Here is a 21,498-nt window from a genome sequence, read left to right as displayed (position 1 = left end):
TTAGACATATATGCATACAGGCAAAACACTCAGACACAGAAATTGAGGAACACACCTGATCTGGATTGATGGCTCCCCCCACACATGTGTGCGCACACACACATTCACACCTGCATATGTATAAACACATACAATACACACACACACACACACACACACACACACACACACACACACACACGCACACACACACACACACACCACACACACACACACACACTTGGGCATGATGTCACCAATTTGTAATCCCAGTGCTGGAGAGGTGAAGACAGGTGGATCTTTGGGGTTCAATAGTCAGTCGTCCTAACCTACATGACAAATTCTAAGCCAGTAGAGACTGTCAAAACAGAAAAGGTGATCCGGGCATGATGGCACATGCCTTTAATCCCAGAACTCAAGGGGTGGGGGTGGGATTACAGGTATGTTCATAGAAGCAAGTGGATCTCTGTGATTCAAGGCTAGCCTGGTCTACTAGAGAGTTCCAGGGCAGATGGACTACATAGTGAGACTTTGTGTCAGAAAAAGAGGGGAGGGAGAGAAAAGGTGCTCAGCACCTAAGGAATGACACCTGAGGTTGACTTCTGACCTCCACATGCATATGCACATAGATGTGAACACACATGGATAAACATGCACACACACATACATGCAAAGACACTCCCTGTCCAAGCCTCTTGGAAGTAACAGGAGGGTTTCCACCCTTCTGCTTCCTGGACTGGTGTTTATTTGTCTTTATGGAAAGGTGAGAAGCTCTTGAATATTTTGCCCAACACTTGGATTCTGAAGGGTTCCAGGAAGGGTTTAGGATTTGTGACTCTCAGTTCCCAAAAATAGATGAGTAATTGAGAATGCCATTCCCTCGTGGCAAGAGTGACAGGTTGTGACCCCAGGAAATGAACAGAAAGGCCCATATGGGGGTTTCCTTGCTGAGAAAGGTCTCAATGTCTTTCCTTCTCCAGAAACTGCCTTTTATATGTTCTGTGTCTAGCAGTTGATTTTTAAAGGGTTATTGACCAATCAGGTTATGGCATTTGGCTCTCAGACTCAGTTGTGGGTCTGTCCTGGCAATTGGACCTCCCCTGTGGGGATTCTCAGAAAGTGTCATTTTCCCCCATACATTCCCCTGTTGGCAGGGCTCTGCCCCAGGGCTGTCTCATCAAGGCCCCTTTGAGTCCCTGAATTTACAGCTCCTTGGCTTTTGATCTTTGCAGAGGAGTCTGAGCTAGAGGCCTGGCCTCCCCTAAGTCATTGCTAGCTTTCCAGTAAGTAAGGCTTAGGGGTCCCATAGGCAGTCTAGGGGCCCAGGATCAGGAGACCCTCCTCCTAGGAGCTACCTCCTGTGCAGTGAGCTGCTTGGCAGGAGAGGGAAACACCTCTGATGGACATCTGAAGGGGAGCCTGGAGCCCATGTGGCCTTCCTCCGAGGAGCCACTGACTCTGTGAAATTCTTCAGGGTCCTCAAGACTGAATAGCATTCACAGGCCTTCATGTCCACAGTGTTATGGTGTGAATTTGAAATGTCTCTCACAAATTCATGTGTTTGTTTCAGTTTTTGAGTCAAGGTCCCGTGTCGTCTAGGCTGGCCTCAAACTCGGTAATTAGCCAAGGACAACCTTGAACTGATCTTCTTTTCTCCACCCCTGCAATGATGGGATAACTCGTTTGTGTCACTATGCCTGGCCAGTTAGTGTTAGATTCCTAGTTCATAGCCGGTGGAGTTATCTGGGGAGACTGTAAACCTTTAGCAGGTGAGACCTAGGTGGAGGAAGTGTCAGTCACCGGGGGCATCCCTTGGATGTGTATTATCCTTAGCTCCTTCCAGTCACACCCTCTCTGCTTCCGGCTCAGCCACTGTGTGAAGCATTCTGACACATTCCCACTGCCATGATGGACTCATGGACTGTGAACTTTGAAACCTTTGGCCCAGATAGGTCCCTCCTCCCTTCAATTGCTTCCACCGGGTACAGTGTCTCAGTGATACACAATTAACACATCAGGAGCACTGCAGGGCTGTGGATCTGGTGGGCCATTAGTCTCATGTACTCCAGGTGGAAATGATTAGAAAAATTGGAGTATGTGCCTTTACTTCCCAGTGAACACGCTTCTACCTTGGGAGGAGCTTCCCTCCTTCTGGCCTCAGATCACCTCCTTGCTCTTTTCCTGATGAAAACACTGTACCATGTATTTACTGCTGCCTAACAAATCACCCAGAGTTTAGTGGCTTAAGCATCTTCTATACACACACACACACACACACACACACACACACACACACACACACAGTAGTGAATCTATTACCTCTGCTTAGTTTGACTGATCAGGAATTTGGGTATGACTTGGCTCTGGATACAGTCAGATGGTGGCTGGGATGAGCATCTTCCAAGATAGGTCATTCATTCATTCATTCATTTCATTCATTCATTCATTCATTCATTCATTCATTCAGGGCATGTTGGAGCTGGCTGTTGACTGGGGTCTCAGTTTCTTCCACACATGTGTCTCCTCAGGACTGCTTGAAAACCCTTCCAACACAGTGACCAAGTCTATGCTGCCCCAACAAAAACTGCAGTACTGTGTATGACCTTGTCAAGAAGTCACCTGGCCACCTGTGCAGGCTTTATTGGACATTAGTATTTATGGGTGGTTCATAGTGGGAGGGGCTATGTAAGAGTTTGTCAGGATATAGACTATCATAGGGGTCCTTTTTAGAGGTGTTACCCCAAGTAGAGGCACTGTTTCCTCCCACATGGGAACAAGGCTAGCTGCCTCTGCCTCCTGAGTGCTGGGATTAAGGGCGATCACCACCACATCTGGCCTCTGCTTTGTTTTTAAGATACGGGGTTCTCCCTCACTTTCTTCTCTCACTTGCTCTGAAGCTCTTTTCTCCAGTCTTCACATCTGGCCTGATGTGCTGCTGCTCATCTTGACTTCCTCCAGCTGATTCTGTGTTCCTGATGGAATGGTTCCCAGTCCTGGTGGGATTCCACTGCTGGCCTCCAGGCTCAGGGTGTGGCCGAAGAGGGACAATTACGTTGTGTTGGAGGACAGGTGTTGTGCTTCCTGGCCTAGCTTGGAAGCATCTGGGTGGCTGGCCCAAGGCTGCCTCCTCAGGGGACATGGCCCTTCAGGGAGTGAAGTAAAGGCCTCTGGGTCAGGCACTGACAGTGCAGCAATGGAGATTCAGACAGAACCAAGAATTCACAGGTTGTTTACCTGGGCTAGACCTCTTTCCTCACAACACCTCTAACACACACACCTCTCCATTTTATGAAAGAATTGAGGCTCTGAGAAGTTCCATCCTACCAAGGACATACCTCCGGTGAGCTAAGGTTTGAGCTCCTGGAGATCTTGACCACTGTAGCATATCACTTCTGCATACAGCAGCCTTATGTCATGCCCCTGACCCCCCAGAGTGGCCAGTGGAGTCAGAAGGAGCCTGTGAAAGCTCATGTGACTCTTCAGCTCCCGAAGGGGACAGTGCTCCCCTTGCAAACATGAGGACCTGGCTTTGACCCCCAGAGCCCACATTAAAAATCTGGGTGTGGTGCATGCACTTGTAATCTCAGCACTGGAGAGGCAGAGACAGGCAGATCCCTGGGGCTTGCTGGCCAGCCAGCCCTAGCTTTCACAACCCAGTGAGAAACTCTGCTTTTGAAAAATGGATGGACAGCATCCTGAAGAATGCTGCCTGGGCTTGTCCTCTGGCTTCCAGGTGCAAGTGCATACAGGTGCCTTACACCCATGCATGCATGTGCACATTCATATACACACAACAAGTTAGCTGAATAAAATCGGAGTTTAGAGAATTGAGGAGATGGCTCAGTATAAGCATGAGGACCCGAGTTCAATCCCCAGCACCCACAGGGAAAGTCTGGTGCAGTAGCACACATCTGTAATCCCAACACTAGGGAGGCAGAGAGAGAAGGCACCCTGGTAGGGGGTTGCTGGCCTGCCAGCCTCGCCACGTTGATTGATCCCAGGCTGAGTTAGAAAATAAGTGCCAAAAAAATAAGGTGGAGAGAAACTAAGGAAGACACTCAGCTTTGACTTTTGGACTTCACTCATGGGCGTGCATGCATACGCACACACGCACACCTGCACACATACACAGAATTTAAGATGAGCTGATGCAGTGGTGCACAGTAGCAATTCCAGCATTTGAAAGATTGAAACAGTGTAAATTGAAAGCAGTTTGGACCACCTGGTGAATTCAAAGCCATCCTGGACTACTTGGTAAGACTGTCTTAACAAAACCCAAAGCAAACAAAAAGTTTAGGATAGATTAAAAAGGCATTACTAACCAGGCATGGTATTGCATGCCTTTAATCCCAGCATTTAGGAGGCAGAGGAAGACAGATCTTTGAGTTCAAGGCCAGCCTGGTCTACAGAATGAGTTTGAGGACAGCCAGAGCTACACAGAGAAACTCTGTCTCGAAAAACCAAACAAACAAACAAACAAAAAATTCTAAAATGGAGGCAAATGTCCCCATTATTTATTGACTTCCTGAGATAATGAGGGGGCCTTCCCCTTAGGGCTGACTGGAAGAGGCAGTACTCAACCCTGCTGGGGCAGACCTCATCAGCCAGGTCACCGGAGGTAACAGTCTTTCAGTGGTGGGGTCTGCCTCTTCCAACCTTCTGTAGCCATTTTCCTGTTCCACCCAGCAAGGTTTGAAGACGACCGAGTATGGCTTCTGAGTCTGTCTGGCCTGGGTCATCTGTCTCCTGGTGCATCCTCTTTTGGCACCATCTCAGGTCAGCTCAGAGGAGCCCACCAAGCCAGATGCAGGAGGGGGCCTGCAGTGGTCCTCACCCAGCAACTTGTTAAACTTGAACTCAGCCCTGGCTGCTGCTGCGGAGCCAGGAGCCAGGTATGGTTGTGACTAAGGATTACGCTTTAGAAGTCATCCCATCACAAGGAGAACAGGCCCTTTAGAAACAGCAAACCAACCTCCTCTCACATTGCGTCATTGCTACGGAAATGCAAATACGCCACTGTTTTGTGACCAATATTGCAAAAATTAGAAAGAGGAAGTTGGGTTTTGTCCTTGAGTGAGTTCAGCCCTGGAGGAGACAGAGACACAGACTGACTGGTCTTGGAAGAACGGTGAGTGGAGACTGACTCCTGGGATCTTTGTTGAGCCCTAAAACATTGTCTGGTGTCGGGAGGGGAGGGTACGTAGGGAGGGTAGTGGGGGAACACTAGAAGCCAAACAGGAACCCTTCAAGGGAGACAGATGTTTTCAAGGCAGGAAGTTGTCGCGGAGTGCTAGCGGCATCTCATTTCATGCTCACAATGGTGGAAAGACAGAATTGCTATAGGCATTGAATGGTAAGTAAGAGAAGCTTCTGTAACTACAGAGGGCTGGACATGCCGTTGGCAGACGGGGCACAGCTCACACTTAGGAGATGGACAGTCTGTCAGTGAAGTTCAAGAGGGGCACAGATCCAAGGCTGACCCCATGCAGTGATGACCCCATTCACCGTGCCTCCGGCCTTTCTCCCATCTTCCAGGCTTGGAGGAAAGAAAGCAGGTCTTTCTCTGTCTAAACTGAGGAGGTGGTCCCAGGTGAGTCCTTAGTGGGGGATAGGCCTTTCTCACTCCAGGTGGCTCTGGAATCTTCTATAATCTACAGTTTAGATATTGACAGATATAGCTGTCTAGCAGGACACTGCTAGGAAAGAAACCTGAGCCCATCAAGGACTCTTTGGGATCCCCAAGATATGCCTGGGCAGCTCTGGGCAGTGGTACCTTAGGAGGCTGGTAGCCCGAGAGGAGGCAAGATCACAGCAGTAGAGATGGAAAAATATATGGTTATGGTAAGTAACACTATGATACTATACATTGTGCGAAGGGCACAGCGGCCAGAGAGGCAGGGCGTATTTGAAAAGCTGGGTTCTGGGACCTGTGGAGAGCGTAGAGCAGGAGTCACTGTCGTTGTGGATGACCAGCCTGTTTCCATAATCTGGGGATCAGTGAGTGTGGTAGATGGTGAGCAGCTGTGGAGGGACAGGGGAAGGACCCTGATGGACAAAGAAAGCCAGGAACAGGGTAATGGGCAGTTGTAGAGCCCCAGAACTGTGACTTTGGGCAGCTTCTCAGACTCTGCCTCCATTTCCTTGTCTGTAAAGTGGACTCTGAATGATGTCAACTCTCTGGGTTTAGGGCTTATGCAGCTCTGCCTCACTTTAGATTGGTCCTTCTTAACACCCAGGGTGGTCATTGCTAGCAGTGTGTGTGTGTGTGTGTGTGTGTGTGTGTGTGTGTGTGTGTGTGTGTAAGCCCAGGACCTGTCTACCTTGCTGTTTTGGTTTGGTTTGGTTTTGGTTTTTTGAGACAGGGTTTCTCTGTGTAGCTTTGCACCTTTCCTGGACCTTGCTCAGTAGACCAGGCTGGCCTCGAACTCACAGAGATCTGCTTGCCTCTGCCTCCTGAGTGCTGGGATTAAAGGTGTGCGCAACCACCACCCGGCTACCTTGCTGTTTTTGAGACAGGGCTTCTCATTGGCCTGGTAGGCTGGCTGGCCAGTGAGCCCCAGATCTGTCCCTACACCCTCAGCACTGGGATTACTGGAGCATACCGTTGTACTCAGCTGGTGTTTGTTCTTAACCTGAGTGCTTGGGAGCAAAGTAAAGTCCTTATGCTTGCAAAGCAAGTGGTTTACTGATCACTATTTCCCCGGCCCCACTTTTGTGAGAGATGAAACCGGCACAGAGCACTCTGTCAGCTCATCTTGGGCCCCCAAACCTGTGAATGGACTGGTTGGTCCCCACATAAATTCTCTGAGCTGAAAATTTACAAAGTGCTTGTGGGGACGGGTGGGGCCAGACCCAGCAAGGACAGAAGGAAGTGGTTAGTCTCAACTGGGCTGCTGCAGGCCCCATGAAGCCTGCTTCTGCTCCTGGGGGAGAAGTGGAGGCTGACTTCTGTTTCTAGAGGGATTGGGACCTCCCAGTGTGCAGGGGCCCCAGAGCCACACTGGACTCTGCATACAGAGGTCAAGAGCTCATTATGAGATTAGCACTGAAATGAGCCTGACAGATGAGTGGGAAACGTGGCCCTGCTGCCCTGTGATGAAAGGCAGCTTCATGGACTACACGCAACAGGGACTTTGGGTATCTTGATGCATGTTCAGGAAGTTTCCACTGCACTGTACCTTCTTATGGGCCCTAGGTAGGCTGATTGTGCTCCCCCGCCATGTACAGATGGAAAAACTGAGGCTCCTTTGTAAAGTGACTGGGAAGGGAGTTAAAAGCAGCATTGGGCAGATATCAAACTGAGATGATGCAGATGATGCTGGGTTTGTGGACTGTTTTCACGGCTACAAGGAGGCTCTGAGATGGGTGTATGCTAAACAATGCACAAGCACAGAAGAAAGCACAGAGGTGGCCATGGTGTGATGGACTGTCTCTGCCTGCCTCTGGGCAGGGTGACTGACAGGGCCAGGGACCAAGCTAGTCCAGGAAGGAAATGAGAGCTGAGAAGGCCCTTCATTCATTGTGGCCACTTCCTTCTGTGTGCAGGATCCTCTGTGCCCCAGATATCTACCAGATGGATGAGGGGTTAGATATGGCAGGTCTGTGCTGGTGGGGAGGAGTGCGACAGACCCTGTGTGAAATGGAGGCGGCAACATGATGGGCTGAGGGCGAGCCACCTACAGCCCAGCGACATGTCTTGCGCCCACAATGAAGCGGACACTTGGACCATCTTGAGGTCTGGCCCGCTTCTGGTGCTTCTCTTCCTTCTGGTGCCGTAACTCTGGACAGCCTCTTCCATGACCATTAACAGGTGGTCTCTGTGGCATCTGGGCCTCACATTTGACTTTCCTTTAAAAAGTTGATTGGTGAGACCCTATTTCAATAACTCCCCAAATGGGGCTGGGCCCACTAGCTGCCATCTACATTGGTATTGAACTTAATTTACTGGTCTTAAGTCCTTCCCCCAACACCCACCCCAGTGACCCCTACCATGGAGACTAGACCTCACATGACCTCACATACTTGCTGCTTTCCCTTACTACAATATTGTTGCTCACCTCTGAACTCCTTGGGATGAAGGATAAGTAGATGCGTAGGTCCTGTAAAGCAGGGTGATCTGGACACTCAGGTCCTATGAGGTGGGGTGACCTATGCTGGAAATGAAATCTGGAGTCCAAGGACCCCACCAATACTGCACAAAGAGCACACAGACAAAGTGAAAGTAAGTTGATAAGGCAGATTTTACTTTTGCAAAAGGATGCGTTGCTGGGTGGCAAGCACACAGAGCAGGTTTTTATTTGATAGGTTTTTATCCTAACGCAAGGGTACTTTTCCCAACTGGCTGAGGTTCAGCCTCACAATCTTTCTTGCTATTGGCTAATTTAAAATTTGGTGCAAGTTTGTGAGCCTCTGTGTTAATTGCCACCTACTGTAAATAGAAGATTCTCTGATGAGGGTTGAGAGACACATTAATCTATGGGTCTAATAAGTCATCAAGAGTGTGTGTTTAATACAATGGCTATTTGGCAGAAAAGCAGTAGTAGGTTCTTCCCTAAGGCCTATGATGTGTCTAGTCACAGGCTCTTGGCCTGATATGGTGCCAGGTATGGGTTTCATCTTATGGAATGGGCCTTAAATTCAATCCACATAGTAGTTGTTTACTTCCATGATGCTCATGCCACTACTACAATAGTGAGCATGCCTTTCCAGGCCAGTCAATTATGGTAGCTCATAGGGCACAGCTGGGTATGATTGATGATTACTTTTGTCCTCTGGTAGCACACTGAGCAACTTCCAGCATGATGAAAGCTAGCTAGTCGGGATGAAACTTCCAGGTCAGTACCAGTTTTATTCTTCCATGTTTTATGTCTCAAGTATATGGTATCTTCAGCAACTGGGACTTAACCATCAAATTCTGTAGGGTAACCAATAATATTGCCTGTAATGTTTGGAGACCTATGGGGCCTCATTGACCAACAACACTATAAGAGGTAACCCATTCCTGGTACTGGGTATTTTACTTATTTTCCTATGGTGTTTAGTAGTGGTATTGTCACCCCATTGTAGGGTAGCTCTCCGCTCTCGCTCTCATGTGTGTGTGTGTGTGTGTGTGTGTGTGTGTGTGTGTGTGTGTGTTTTAAAGAAGCTTGTATAGTAGGCTTTCATATGAGTTTTTTGAAAGGTCTTTAGTGTTATTTATCCCTTCCTGTATTCCCTCCTCTACCTTGTCCTCTTAACCCCATCCCAGTTGAATCCTTCCTGTTCCATTATGCACAGCCCTGCATGGGACATGTATATCACACCCCCTCCTTCCAAGGCTCTGGGATCATTGAACAAGAGGGAGTGGAAAGTTTGTTAGAGCCGTAGGTGTCCTTGTAGATGACTACAAGGAAGGAGTGTCTTCTGGACACAGAAGAGCAGCTGTCTATATGAACTCACAATGGTTGTCAGCACATATATAAGATCTGTGCAAGTTCAAGCCAGACAAACTCCCAGGATGGAGAGTGGAGGTGGGCAAACAGTCTCACTCCTAGTGGAGGAGCTGTTGGCAGTTGATGGCTGCTGGGAGAGGGAGAGTAGGTTTATTTAAGACTGTAGCCCCTGGTAGGCCAATGATGCTCTAGTGGAAGGCCACATATCCACGAACATATGAGCAGAACAAACCGGACTTAATGGGTTAAAAACCAAAAGGAGGGGTTGGAGATTTAGCTCAGTGGTAGAGCACTTGCCTAGCAAGTGCAAGACCCTGGGTTCAGTCCTCAGCTCTGAAAAAAAAAAAAAAATCAAAAGGAGGCCAGGCAGTGGTGGTGCACGCCTTTAATCCTGGTACTCAAGAAGCAGAGGCCAGCAGATCTCTGTGAGTTTGAGGCTAGCCTGGGCTACAGAGTGAGTTCCAGGAAAGGCTCCAAAGCAACATAAGAGAAACCTTGTCTCAAAAAAAAAAAAAAAAAAAAAGAAAGAAAGGAAGGAAGAAAGAAAAAGAAAAAGAAAAAATCAAAAGGAGACACAAATTTGGGTGGGTAGAGAAGGGAGTGGGTGTGGGAGGGGCTGGGGGAGAGGAGTGACTGATTGAAACTTATTGTGTGAAATTTTCAAAGAACTAATAAAAAAAGAGAGGAAAAAGATTGAGTGTAAAGAAAATGAATGAAATGAGACAAGGGGTCCTCTGCCATGGCCATTAAACTCTGGGAATGGGGTAGGGCCTTTAAGTAAACAAAATGTTTTTAAATGTAGGGAGATTACAAACAGCATTGCAAAGGTCACATTCCCATGATCATTCTTTTGATAGAAAATATCTAAATTCCTTGTAATTATTACCCTCACACTTGTGAAGTGGGATGACCTGGGCAATAAGTCCTATAAAGTGGAATGACATGGACCCTCAGGTCCTCTGAGATGGTATGACCTGATCCCATGTCTTGTGAAGAAGAAATACTGGTTTATTGGCTCCTGAAAAGTGGATGACATGGTTACTCAGGTCCTGTGAGGTGGGATGACTTGGACACTCAGGGGAGAAATAGAGCAACCTGTATACACTGTATACAGCATACACTCAGAGCCTGTATTCTAGGTCATGACTGTCCTCAAAGTCCTCCCAGATTTGGGTCTCAGCTTTTAGTTCCTGCCAGTTGGGCTTGTGGCCTTGTAAGGTCGATATGGTCTGGATCCCCTCCCTGTCCCAGTTGTCACCTGCATGGTGATGTGATGGGCCTAGTCTAGGAAGGTCTGCTTTCTGATGGAATGCTGCCTTCTATGATCGCAATTTTTGTTTTATGTTTTCAAAATTTGCCAGTTGTCAAAGCATATTTCTCTGTGTGGATGTAGACATATTAGAAGGATTCTAAACATTCACTGGCATGTTGATTCCAATTCCTCCGTTCATTTGTTCGCCCATAATATCTATTGAGTCTCATGTGCCTGGCTGAGGGCCACATGATGAGGTCAGATTCCTTCTCTTTCAATTACATGCTAATGAGGAGAAGATGAAGAGGATAGTGAAGTATGTAGATGAACAGTCTTATTAAATAAGGAACACAGAGCCAAATGCAGAGTTTAAAAACCCAAGAGGTCAGAGCAATAGCTAAGAGCTAAACCCTTCCCCCCTTTTTTTTTCTGGTTTTTCGAGACAGGATTTCTCTGTAGCTTTGGAGCCTGTCCTGGACTAGCTCTATAGTCCAGGCTGGCCTAGAACTCACAGAGATCCACCTGCCTCTGCCTCCCGAGTGCTGGGATTACAGGTGTGCGCCACCACTGTCCAGCTAAAAACCTTTTCTTACTCTTCACTGCTGCTGCTGTCCTTCCCCTCAGCAAGAGACCTACTTCTTGTGTGTCTGTCCTTTTATTGACTTTCTGTTCTGCCTTCTCATTGGTTGTAAACCCAACCACATGACCTCCTTGTCACTGCCTGTCTGTACAGACCTCCAGGTCTTCTATGGTTGGTATTGAGATTAAAGGCATGTGTCTCCATGCTAGCTGTATCCTTGAACTCACAAAGATCCGCCTGGCTCTGCCTCCCAAGTGCTGGGATTAAAGGCGTGCACCACCACCGCCTAGCTTCTGCTATGGCTTGCTATTAGCTCTGACCCCCAGGCAACTTTATTTATTAACATACAAATAAAATCACATTTCAGTACAAATAAAATGTCACCATAGAAGTATAGGGAAGAGAAGCTTTGGGTGAGAGCAGGGTCTAGGGTCGAATGGGAGAAGAGAGCAGGATGGAGCATATGGGAGTTGTGGGGTGTCTTCTTGAGGGAAAAGCCCGTTTGAGAACCAGATAAAGCAGGGGGTGAGCAATCCTGTTTCCTAATGAGGAAAAGTTTGTGGGAAAGGTCTTGGGGGGGCCCTGGGAGAATATCAGAGCTAAGGGAGTCTGGGCAGAGGGAGTGGTCAGAGTGGACAGTGATGTGGACAAAGTCAGTGTCAGTTCCAGGCTGTCATGAAGACCTTGATCAACTACCTTGTTTTATTATTTTTTTACATTGGAAATCGCCAAACATAATTCCAAATAGAGAGAACTGTATAACGAGCTGAGGAGCTTCTCATGAAGGCAGCTAGAACTAACAGAAAGAATGGAATTCAGGCGGCCTGCAAGATGGTTCAACAGATGAAGGCACTTGCTGCCGAGCCTGAAGAGCTGAGTTCTAGCCTCAGGACCTCATGGTAGAAGGATAGAACACACCGCAAGCTGACCTCTGATTTCCACACTCACGCTGTAGCACACTCATGTTCCCGCCCTGACACACACCCATGAACACACAAACATGCATATGTACACACATCAAACAACTATTGAGTAAACACAGATATGAGAAGATTAAATGTGAGATGGAAAGATGGCTGAACATGTAAAGGCACCTGCAGTCAAGACCAACAGGCTGGGTCAATCTTGTGGCTCTGGAGCCTACATGGAGGAAGGAGAGAATCTCCACAAAATTGCCTCTGACTGCCACATGGATTACACACAAAAGTATATAAGTAGCTGGTGGTGGTGTCGAATGCCTTTAATCCCAGCATTTGGGAGGCAGAGGCAGGCAGATCTCTGTGAGTTCGAGGCCAGCCTGGTCTACAGAGTGAGCTCCAGGAAAGGCGCAAGGCTACACAGAGAAACCCTGTCTCAAAACCCCCCTCTGCCCCTCCCAAAAAAGTATATAAGTAGATATAATGGTCAATTTATTTTGTTTTAATATTAAATGAGCCAGGTGTGGGCAGTGCAGGCCTTTAATGCCAGAATTCAAGAAGCAGAGGCAGGCAGATCTCTGCGATTTCATGGCTAGCTTGCTTTATAGCAAGTTCCAGACAATCCAGGGCTGTCTCAAAAAAAAAAAAAAAATTACATGAAAAAGTCCCCAGATTTGACTTCCCAAACACAGCCACCCTGTGCAATAGGTAGCTCCATCCTTGTGTTCTGCAGCCCTAAAGGCCAATCCTCATGCATTCCTGGACTGGCAATCTGTGATTGTCTGTCAATCTAGTTTCAGGCCCAAATGATTGCTGTGCTTGGCACTCAGTCTCCCTGTATCCTGCCTCAGCTGAGTGTGGGCTAGAGGCTCATTACAGTGGTCTAGAGCTGTGTCAGGTGATAGTAACCCATCAGGTGGATGTGCCATACTGCCTATTAGGGCTTCCAAAAATGAACAAAATGGCTAATCTGGGTGTGGGGTTGTTGTATGCTGTCCCAGATTTCAGGAATCTGTGTAGGACCATACTGTGTCCCTTCTGGGGAACCCAGGGCTGAGTGTAGCCCCTGTTTTCTAGGAAATAAGGCCTATATACAGGACTTTGCTACACGCAAAATCCTAGGGCTAGCAGGGGCCACATTGCCTTGAAGATGTATGTATTGGCTGAAGGAATACCACAGAAGTAAAACGTTGAGGTGAGAGCCGAGGGTGCCTATACAGGCCTTCCTATGAGATCAGGCTGCTAGAGCCTCTGGGAACTTCACACTCCTGGATACACTGGGAACTCTAGCCTTCTGATCCCCCTTCCCCTGTCTCTGGATCTGTCATCCAGGGAGGTGTGTATGACCTAGAACTGTAGCCCATGAGAAAGCCATCCCTGCATTTTCCTAAAGTCATATGCTGAAACTGTAATACTACCAGGGCCACCAGGATGGTCCTCCATACTCTGCCACCACTCACTGTCCCTAGCCTCCACCCTAAGTGACAGGATGGAGAGTTGGGCCTTGATCTTGTGGGGAGGACTAAGAAAAGGGGGCAGTGGCCCAGGGAACCAAAGCTGTGCGTTAAGGCTTCAAAAACAGGTTGGTGGGTGCTCTCTGCGTGACCCAGACCTCTGAGGGCCACACTCTTCCCAGTGTGCCACCTGACCAGGAGTGAACTCGTGTTCGGAGACCTTGGCATCGTGATGTGAATTCTCAGAGCTTTCCCCCTCTTGGTTTAAAAGAAACTGTTTCCTCTGAGCATGGTGGCTTATGCCTGCAATCTCAGTCCTGAGGAGACTGAGGCAGGAGGATGCTGAGTTTGAAGTCAGCCTGGATGATAGCAAGACCCTGCCTCAAAAAAAAAAAAAAAAAAAAAAAAAAAAAGAGGAAGATGCTGTGTTGTCTTCTTTCTTCACCACTTAGCTTGCCCTCACACCCCTGCCCTGCTTGAGGTCCCACTAATCTCACCCCCAATTCCAAAGCGTGAGGCCCCCCACTGTGTTCTCAGCAGATGGGTCAGGATCCTTGGCCACAGCAGCAACTACTAGAGCCCCCCATGAGTACAGATCACTCCCAGGCTCCTCTGGGTCATGAGGTGACATTAACCATGCAGGGTGCTGGTTATCCCACCTGGGCTGAGTGGGCTAGAGGCACCCTGGGGCCTTCTCCTTGATGATAGGAACTTAGTGAATTTTCTTTTCTCCCACCCCCACCCCCCAAGGCATGGTTCTCCTTGTAGCCCTGGCTGTCCTGGAACTGGCTCTGTAGACCAGGCTGGCCTCGAACTCAGAGATCCACCTGTCTCTGCCACCCTAGTAAGTGCTGGGACTAAAGGTGTGCGCCATCACCACCTGGCCTTGGTGGGTTTTCAATATGAAGCCATTAAGTTAAGCCAAGGAGAAGCTTAAATGAGGACCCAAAGTGGCTTGCCCACAGCTATTCTGTCAGTATCCTTAGATTTAGGACTAGTACATTTTACATTCCTGTCTGACGTTTCCAACATCCAAGTCAGTTATGAGTCAGTTTCAGATGACTGGGGCTTTGGTTTGGTTATTTTCCATCATGGCTGGTTATATGTGTATCTAGTATTTGGGAGGAGGGATTCCCCCCCCACACACCCCCATACAAAGTCTATGTAGTTTAGACTAGCCTCTAACCTCCCCTACAGCCAAGGAAGACCTTGAACTTTTAACCCTCCTGCCTTCTCATCTGAATGATTACAGGGGTGTACCACCACATACAGTTTAGTAGTGCTGGGTACTGAACCCAGGACATGCCTACTATGTAAGCCCTCTACCAATTGAGCTACATCCTCAACCCTGCTGGTAATTTTTGATTATGTGCCAGGCATTGTGGTTTTTACCTTGCTGGGTACTAGATATTTTAGAGTTTTTCTTGAGGATAAAATTAAATTGTAAATAGTTTGGCCTTCCTGTTAAGATTTAAGTGGTGGGCTACTGGAAGGTCAGTGATCTCCCACCACTGAGACAAGACCCTCCTGAGTACTGGACCTGACACCTTACAGATCTGCATTTTTCAGACTGGACAGTGGTCACAGGAACCTTGCCCTGTGTAGGTATTGCAAATGCTCCCTCTGGTCCTCTGAGGGGCTGTTCTTTGTCCAGACTTCTAAAGTTTCCACCCATGTGTACTCAACAGTCCTTGGGAGGCATCTCTGCAGATCTCTGGGTCTTTTTCTGTGAAGCTCTCTTCTTTGTAGGGCTTTGTCCTGTCAGCCCAGTCAGCCTTGGCAGTCAACTGGACATCTCACCTGTGAGAGCCCACTGGGCTCTCCTTCCTGCTCCTTGGCTCTCAACAGTCCTTAGGCCGTCATCTGAGACAAGAGGTTTCACCCACTGGTTCCCATGTTTCAAGGCTCTGCAGTCTGAGGTATGGGGTCTTGTAGATGCTCCTTTGTATATATAGTGGCATACAGCACACAACTTGGAATGGGCATGTTCTTCTCCATTTGGTGTTGGTCCCACTAAAAATAAATCTGGTTTCTGAGCTGGACAGGATAGTATACACCCAGAATCCCAGCACTTGGGAGGTAGAAGCAGGGGGAACCAAGGGTTATAGGCCAGTCTTGGCTACTTAGCAGGATTCACAGCAGCCTGAACAACATGAGACCCTGTCTCAAAACCAAAGATGAGATGGGAAGATGGCTCAGCTAGTGAGGTGCTTGCTGCACAACATGAGAATCTGAGTTCAGGTCCACGGCACCCACATAAAAAGCTGGGTACGGCCCCAAGTTCTTGTAATCCCAGTGCCGGGTAGACAGAGAAAGAATGATTAGCCAGTCTAACCAAACTGAGCTTCAAGTTTAGTGAAAGGCCATGTCTAAATAAGATGGAGAGAGACTAAGCAAGACACTCACTGGTGACCTCTGGCACGCACACAAGCACAAACACACGGCTTGACCAGAAGCACAACTCCCCTGTAGTGGGGATGAGCCAGCCTCTGCTTGGCCAGATCGTAACCTCTGACCACACTGAGGCTGAACTCAACTGACATTCCTTACAAAGCTTTTTATTGCTGTGTCATGTCTGACTTCTGCAAAGTTTACCTCCCGTGCTATGACAAGAATGCAGCAAAACATGTATTTTCTGTTTGGAAGTCTAACATTTCTGTCCAGCAAGCCTGCTAAGAATGCATCATGAATTGTGGTTACTGTTTAGCTTGCTACCATCTTGGAGCATGCTCAACAAACTTCTTCCTGGTTGAATTTGATAGGTAAATTCACTTACAGTCCAGCCGCTACAGACGGTTTGACACCTAAGACTCTTGGCCTTGAGGCATTGTTATATAGTAACCTGAGTAATAAAGCTATTTCCTTTAAAGAAAAAGAAAAAAAGAATGTGACGCTAGCCAATGAAAACTGTCTTCCTGAAGTGACTTTGGAGTCACTGACAGAAAAGCCCACCCCAAGGTAGTTTAGCCACAGGAAGGTGAGAGCTCAGGCCCCTATGTGGGTGGGAGGAGCTCCGTCCAGTGGCCTTTTGGCTCCCACAGACAGGGAACGCCTCTGACTCTGTGCTTGACTAGAGGCAAGGCAGTCAGGTGTAGCCCCAGGACAAAGACGACATCTTTGCCCTGTGTGCGCAAGAGTGTGTGAGGCTGTCGTCTGTACCAATGGCTCTGACTCTGCTCTCCGGGGAAGAAGGAAGTGAAGAAAGAAGCTGCGGGCCAGGCAATATCTGAGAGTGAGTGTGTGAGAGCCAGCATGTGCATCGGGCTACCGTGTACCCAGTGTAGGAACAGTGTGAGTATGTTGACTGTGTATCTGGTGGGGCCACTGTGTGCATGTGTCACTGAGTGTGTCTAGTGGAGTGTGAGCATGTGTGTGTTACTGTGTGAATAGCAGAGCTACTGTGTGTGAGTGTTTAAGATCACTACTGTGTGTACATGTGGGGACTCTACAGTGAGTTATTAGGAGTGTGTCTGGGTAGGAGTGTGGTCTAGGGAGGGCTGTGATGTGCGCAACTCTCCTAAACCTGGGCATTGCCTACACGTTCCAGCTGATCCCTGGCTTCAGGGCACTGCTCACCCATGGGCACCGACTCTGGCACCATCCTATCTTCTTGGGTCATGTGTGTGGTCTTCGAATTTGACGGTGAGCCTTCCTGTGCCTGAAGCCTGTGTTCTGCCCTGGGTCTGCTATGGTGTGTGTGGGCTCAAATGTCTTTCTTTAGAACTGGGCTTTGGCTTTTCCAAACACTGTTCTCTTTTCTGTTTTTCTAGTATTTTCTAAACAGCTCCACTCCAAATAGTCTGGGCAAGAGATTTCCAATAGACTGTTCTAGCCTCTTTTGGGCAGTCCCAGGAGGAAGCGGGCATCTGTCTCTGATAGCAACAGCATTGGCTAACAGGTAAGTGATTGTTGTCTGCAGCCCCCTTGTTCCTCTGAAGCTGCACTTTAGCATCAAGAAGATGATTTGGGGGACTGTTTATCTCCCTCTAGTCCAGTCTCACCTTTGGCCCTCCTCAGAGCTGTTGATGAATTCCTTGAGCTCTAAGAGTTGACAGTTGACTCTGTCTCCTGTCTGGTGTGCAAGTGTCATATGAACTACCTATAGCACCCAGGTCATTGGCTTCATCTCCTGAGAATGTCAGGGTTTAAAAAGCTGTCTGGACATGGCAGTGTGTTATAAACGGAAGCCGCCAACCTTCTGCTGGCTGTGCCAACTGTTTTGTGCATGAATTTTAAATATATTAAAAGGCCAGTAGCCTCTCATCCTAGGAACTTCACACGTTATTCCACAGGATTACTTCTGTGTGGATGGGAGTGGGGTACGCCCATGTGTATGTGTGTGTACACGTGCATGCGTGCATGCATGTGTGCATGTAGGCCAGAGGTCACATCAGTGTCTCCCTCTTATTTTTTGAGGCAGGGTTTCTCACTAGAACTCATTCTTTTTTTTTTTTTTTAAGATTTATTTATTTATTATGTACACAGTGTTCTGCCTGCATGTATGCCTGCAGGCCAGAAGGAGAACCAGATCTCATTACAGATGGTTTTTGAGCCACCATATGGTAGCTGGGAATTGAACTCAGAACCTTTGGAAGAGCAGCCAATGCTCTTAACCGCTGAGCCATCTCTCCAGCCCCATAGAACTCATTCTTTAGGCTGGCTATTGAGTTCCAAGGATTCAGCTGTCTCCCCAATCCCCACTCCTAGTACAGGGATTACAGGCACAGTCAGGTACCACCACACCCAACTTTTAATGTTGGTGCTGTGTGTCTGAACTCGGGTCCTCATTCTTGCACAACGGCAAGCTCTTTACACACTGACTCCCCAGGCCAAGGATTACATTTTATGTGGGTGAAAACCTTACTTTTCAGATAAAACATACTCCCTTTGCTGTTCTCTCAAAGCCTGTCTGCATAGGACCCAACTGAAGCCAACGGGGTGTTGTGAAGTAATATTTCCCACACAGCCCCAGCCTGCCCTGTCTGACTGAGGCTAACTCTTTGGAGGTTGCTTTCAGTGACTGTACTGAACAGACTCCTTTCTCCCCAACAGGAAGCTGGCAGCCTCCTAGCAGAGCCCAGTGAGTTTGGCCGTGAAGATGGAATTGGGTAGGAACTCTTCAACTCCCCAAGAAGCCATTGCCCCTCTTGGGGTACTTGGTGCCGGGCCCAGAAGGTCCCCACTGGGGAAGCTTCAAGCACTTCCCATTGGGCCAGGTGCCCATCGAGGGGCTCCTGGCAGCCCAGCTTCAGCAGGGGACAGCTCTTTGGGGGAGCCAAGTGGTGCCATGAAGATCCCCAATAGGGACAGTGGGATTGACAGCCCATCTTCCAGTGTGGCCAGTGAGAACTTCCCCTGTGAAGAGGGCAGTGGAGGCTCCCCAGGCCCTGCCATACTGGAGCTACACTCTGAGACAGCTGTGGACAGCCAGGTCCCGCAAGACACCCCCCAGGAGGAGGAAGATAGTGGTGTGGGTGAGGAACCTGACTCTAAGATCACCCCTTCTGGGCCAGAGGAGAATGTTGGCTTGACTCAGGTAAGCCCCCCTTCCTCTACACCCAACACACGGTGTTTGGGCAGCACTAGAGAGTTGTACTGTGTAACACCTACACCTGTGCTCAGGAAATGTACCCACACAACTCACTCCACACAAGGGTAACGCCTGGGATGGAGTCTACCAGAAAAGGCCAGATGGGGCCCATGATATCTTGGGAGGGAGGGAGTTGTTATATAGATAGTTATCAATTCTTTGAAAATTTGGTAGAATTTGTAACTAAGTAAAGCCACCTTTTATCCTTTGTTGGGAGTTTTGGAATTATTGATTCAATGTCCTTATTCATTTCTTTTTTTCCAGATGTTTTTATTTCTTCATGATTTAGCAGTCTTTATAGCCTAGTATTTCTGGGGATTCCTTTTTTTTCTAGTTTGTACAACTTGTTAGCACAAAACTGTTCGTTTTCTTATATTCTTTTTATCCTCACATCACCAATTGTAACAATACCACCCTCTCTTTCATTTCTGACTTTAGTAATTGAGTCTTCTTTCTGTTCTCTAAGGTAACCTAGATAAAGTTTGTGAGTTGTTTTTTTTTTTTTTAGCTTTTCAGAAAACCAACTTTGGCTTGATTACTCTTTTGAAATTGTTTTTCCATTCTTTGTCCTTTATCTTTGCTCTGATCTTTCTTACTTCCTTCCTTCTTATAGCCTAGCCTTGGGCTTAGCCTGCTCTTGCTCTTCTAGTTTCTCAATATGTGCAGTTAGGGTGTTTTAAGATGTTTGTACATATATAATATATAATATAATATAAATAAATATATATATATATATATATAAATTTTTTTCTGGTGCTGAGAATGGAACCCAGGACCTTGTACTTGATAGATAAGTGCTATGTTACTGAACTCTATTCTCAGCCCTTCTTTGTCTGTGTTCACATGTTGGGGGGGAGCACACGGGTGCATGTGCACCTGTGTGGATATGCATGTGGACGTCCTAAATTGATGTCGGGTGTCTTCCTGGAACCCTCTCCACTGTATTTATTGAGGCAGGATCTCTCCTTGACCTACAGTGCTCCCATTGGCTAGTGTAGCTAACCAGCTTGCCCTGGGATCCCTTGTCCCTGTCTCCTGAATGTATCAGGGTTACTTAATTTGCCTGAACCAGTGGATTTTCTCCATTTTCTGGCTTTATCCATCATGACTGAAAAAGATACCTTGAATAATTTCAGCTGAGTTTGTTAAGACGGTTTTATGCAGCACATGGTCTGTCCTGAGCAATGTTCATCACATGTAGCACAGCTGTCAGGTGAACCGTTATGTATGGTGTTACCCAAGACCTCGGTCTGCCTACTAATCTTCTGTCTAGAATGGGATCTTTCTGCCCATTACAGAAAGCTGGGTATTGAGGCTTCTAGCTATTAATTTGTTGCTGGTTTGTTCTCCATCCAACATAGTCACAGTTTACTCCATATATTGTTATATCTTCTTGGTGATCCTTTTTTATCATTTTATTATGCTTTTTATAGGTTTTTAAATTTTTTTTAAAAACATGGTTATTTATTTAGTGTGTGGAGGGGTATGGCAGTCGGAGGACAACTTTGTGGAATGGGTTCTTTCCTTTCCACCACGTAGGTCCCAAGGATTGAACTCAGGCCATCAGGGTTAGTGGCAAACATTCTGTTTGCTATAAATGAGGCCATTCATTTTTTTGGGGGAAAGGGGGAAGTTGCTATTTGCATAGGATTTCGTTTTCCATCTTTCCCCACTTCCATCCTGTGGTTTCTTATATGCAAATACACAAAATGAGTCTCTTGTGAATAACATATGTAGGTGGATGTTTCTGCCCCTTCTGCCAGCTCCCAAGTCATGACATGGAGACTTACTGTTAATTGTGAAAGGTCAGTCGGTAGCTTAGGTTTGTTTCTAACTAGCTCTTGTTACTTACATTAGCCCATTTCCGTTAACTTACTGTCTGCCTCGTGGCTTTATTGCCTTTACTCTGTACTGCTCACGCTGCTTTCCTGCTTCCTCCATCTCTGGCTGGCAACTCTCCATGTCGCTGCCTTCTTCCCAGCATCCTCTCTGCCCTGAAAATCCTGCCTAGCTATTGGCCATTCAGCTTTTTATTAAACCAATCTGGGTGACAAATCTTCACAGTGTACAAAACAATTATTCCACAACAACACATTTAGGAAAGGGGGAGTGTGATAGTGCACACCTGCAATCCTAGGATTGGAAGTTTGAATTCACCCTCAGCTACACAGGGAGTTCGGGTCCTGTCCTAGTTACAGGAGATCCTGTCTCAAAACCATCCAAACCATAACTAACTGTTGTTTGTTTTCTTGCTTCTTGGTGCCCCAGAATCAACCCTCCTGGCTGGTGTGGGGT

The 21,498-nt window shown here is 47.6% G+C and overlaps 1 protein-coding gene across 3 annotated transcripts in view; it reads left to right on the top strand.

Annotated features, from left to right (window-relative positions):
- Fgd3 (FYVE, RhoGEF and PH domain containing 3) overlaps window positions 1-21,498 on the top strand; it is a 61,021-nt gene that overhangs the window by 4,676 nt on the left and 34,847 nt on the right. Inside the window, exons 1-3 of one of the 3 annotated variants that reach the window (XM_036188096.1) lie at window positions 5,063-5,107; window positions 17,384-17,511; window positions 18,666-19,149. In XM_036188096.1, coding sequence (XP_036043989.1) covers window positions 18,712-19,149 — 438 coding nt within the window. In that variant the 5' untranslated portion in view covers window positions 5,063-5,107; window positions 17,384-17,511; window positions 18,666-18,711. Of the gene's footprint in view, window positions 1-5,062; window positions 5,108-15,475; window positions 15,533-17,383; window positions 17,512-18,665; window positions 19,150-21,498 lie in introns of those variants that run through there. The other 2 variants (XM_036188097.1, XM_036188095.1) reach the window with 2 other exon arrangements.

Source organism: Onychomys torridus, chromosome 5 (assembly GCF_903995425.1).
Source record: "Onychomys torridus chromosome 5, mOncTor1.1, whole genome shotgun sequence".
Lineage (NCBI taxonomy): Eukaryota > Metazoa > Chordata > Mammalia > Rodentia > Cricetidae > Onychomys > Onychomys torridus.
This window is presented reverse-complemented; position numbering and strand designations above follow the sequence as displayed.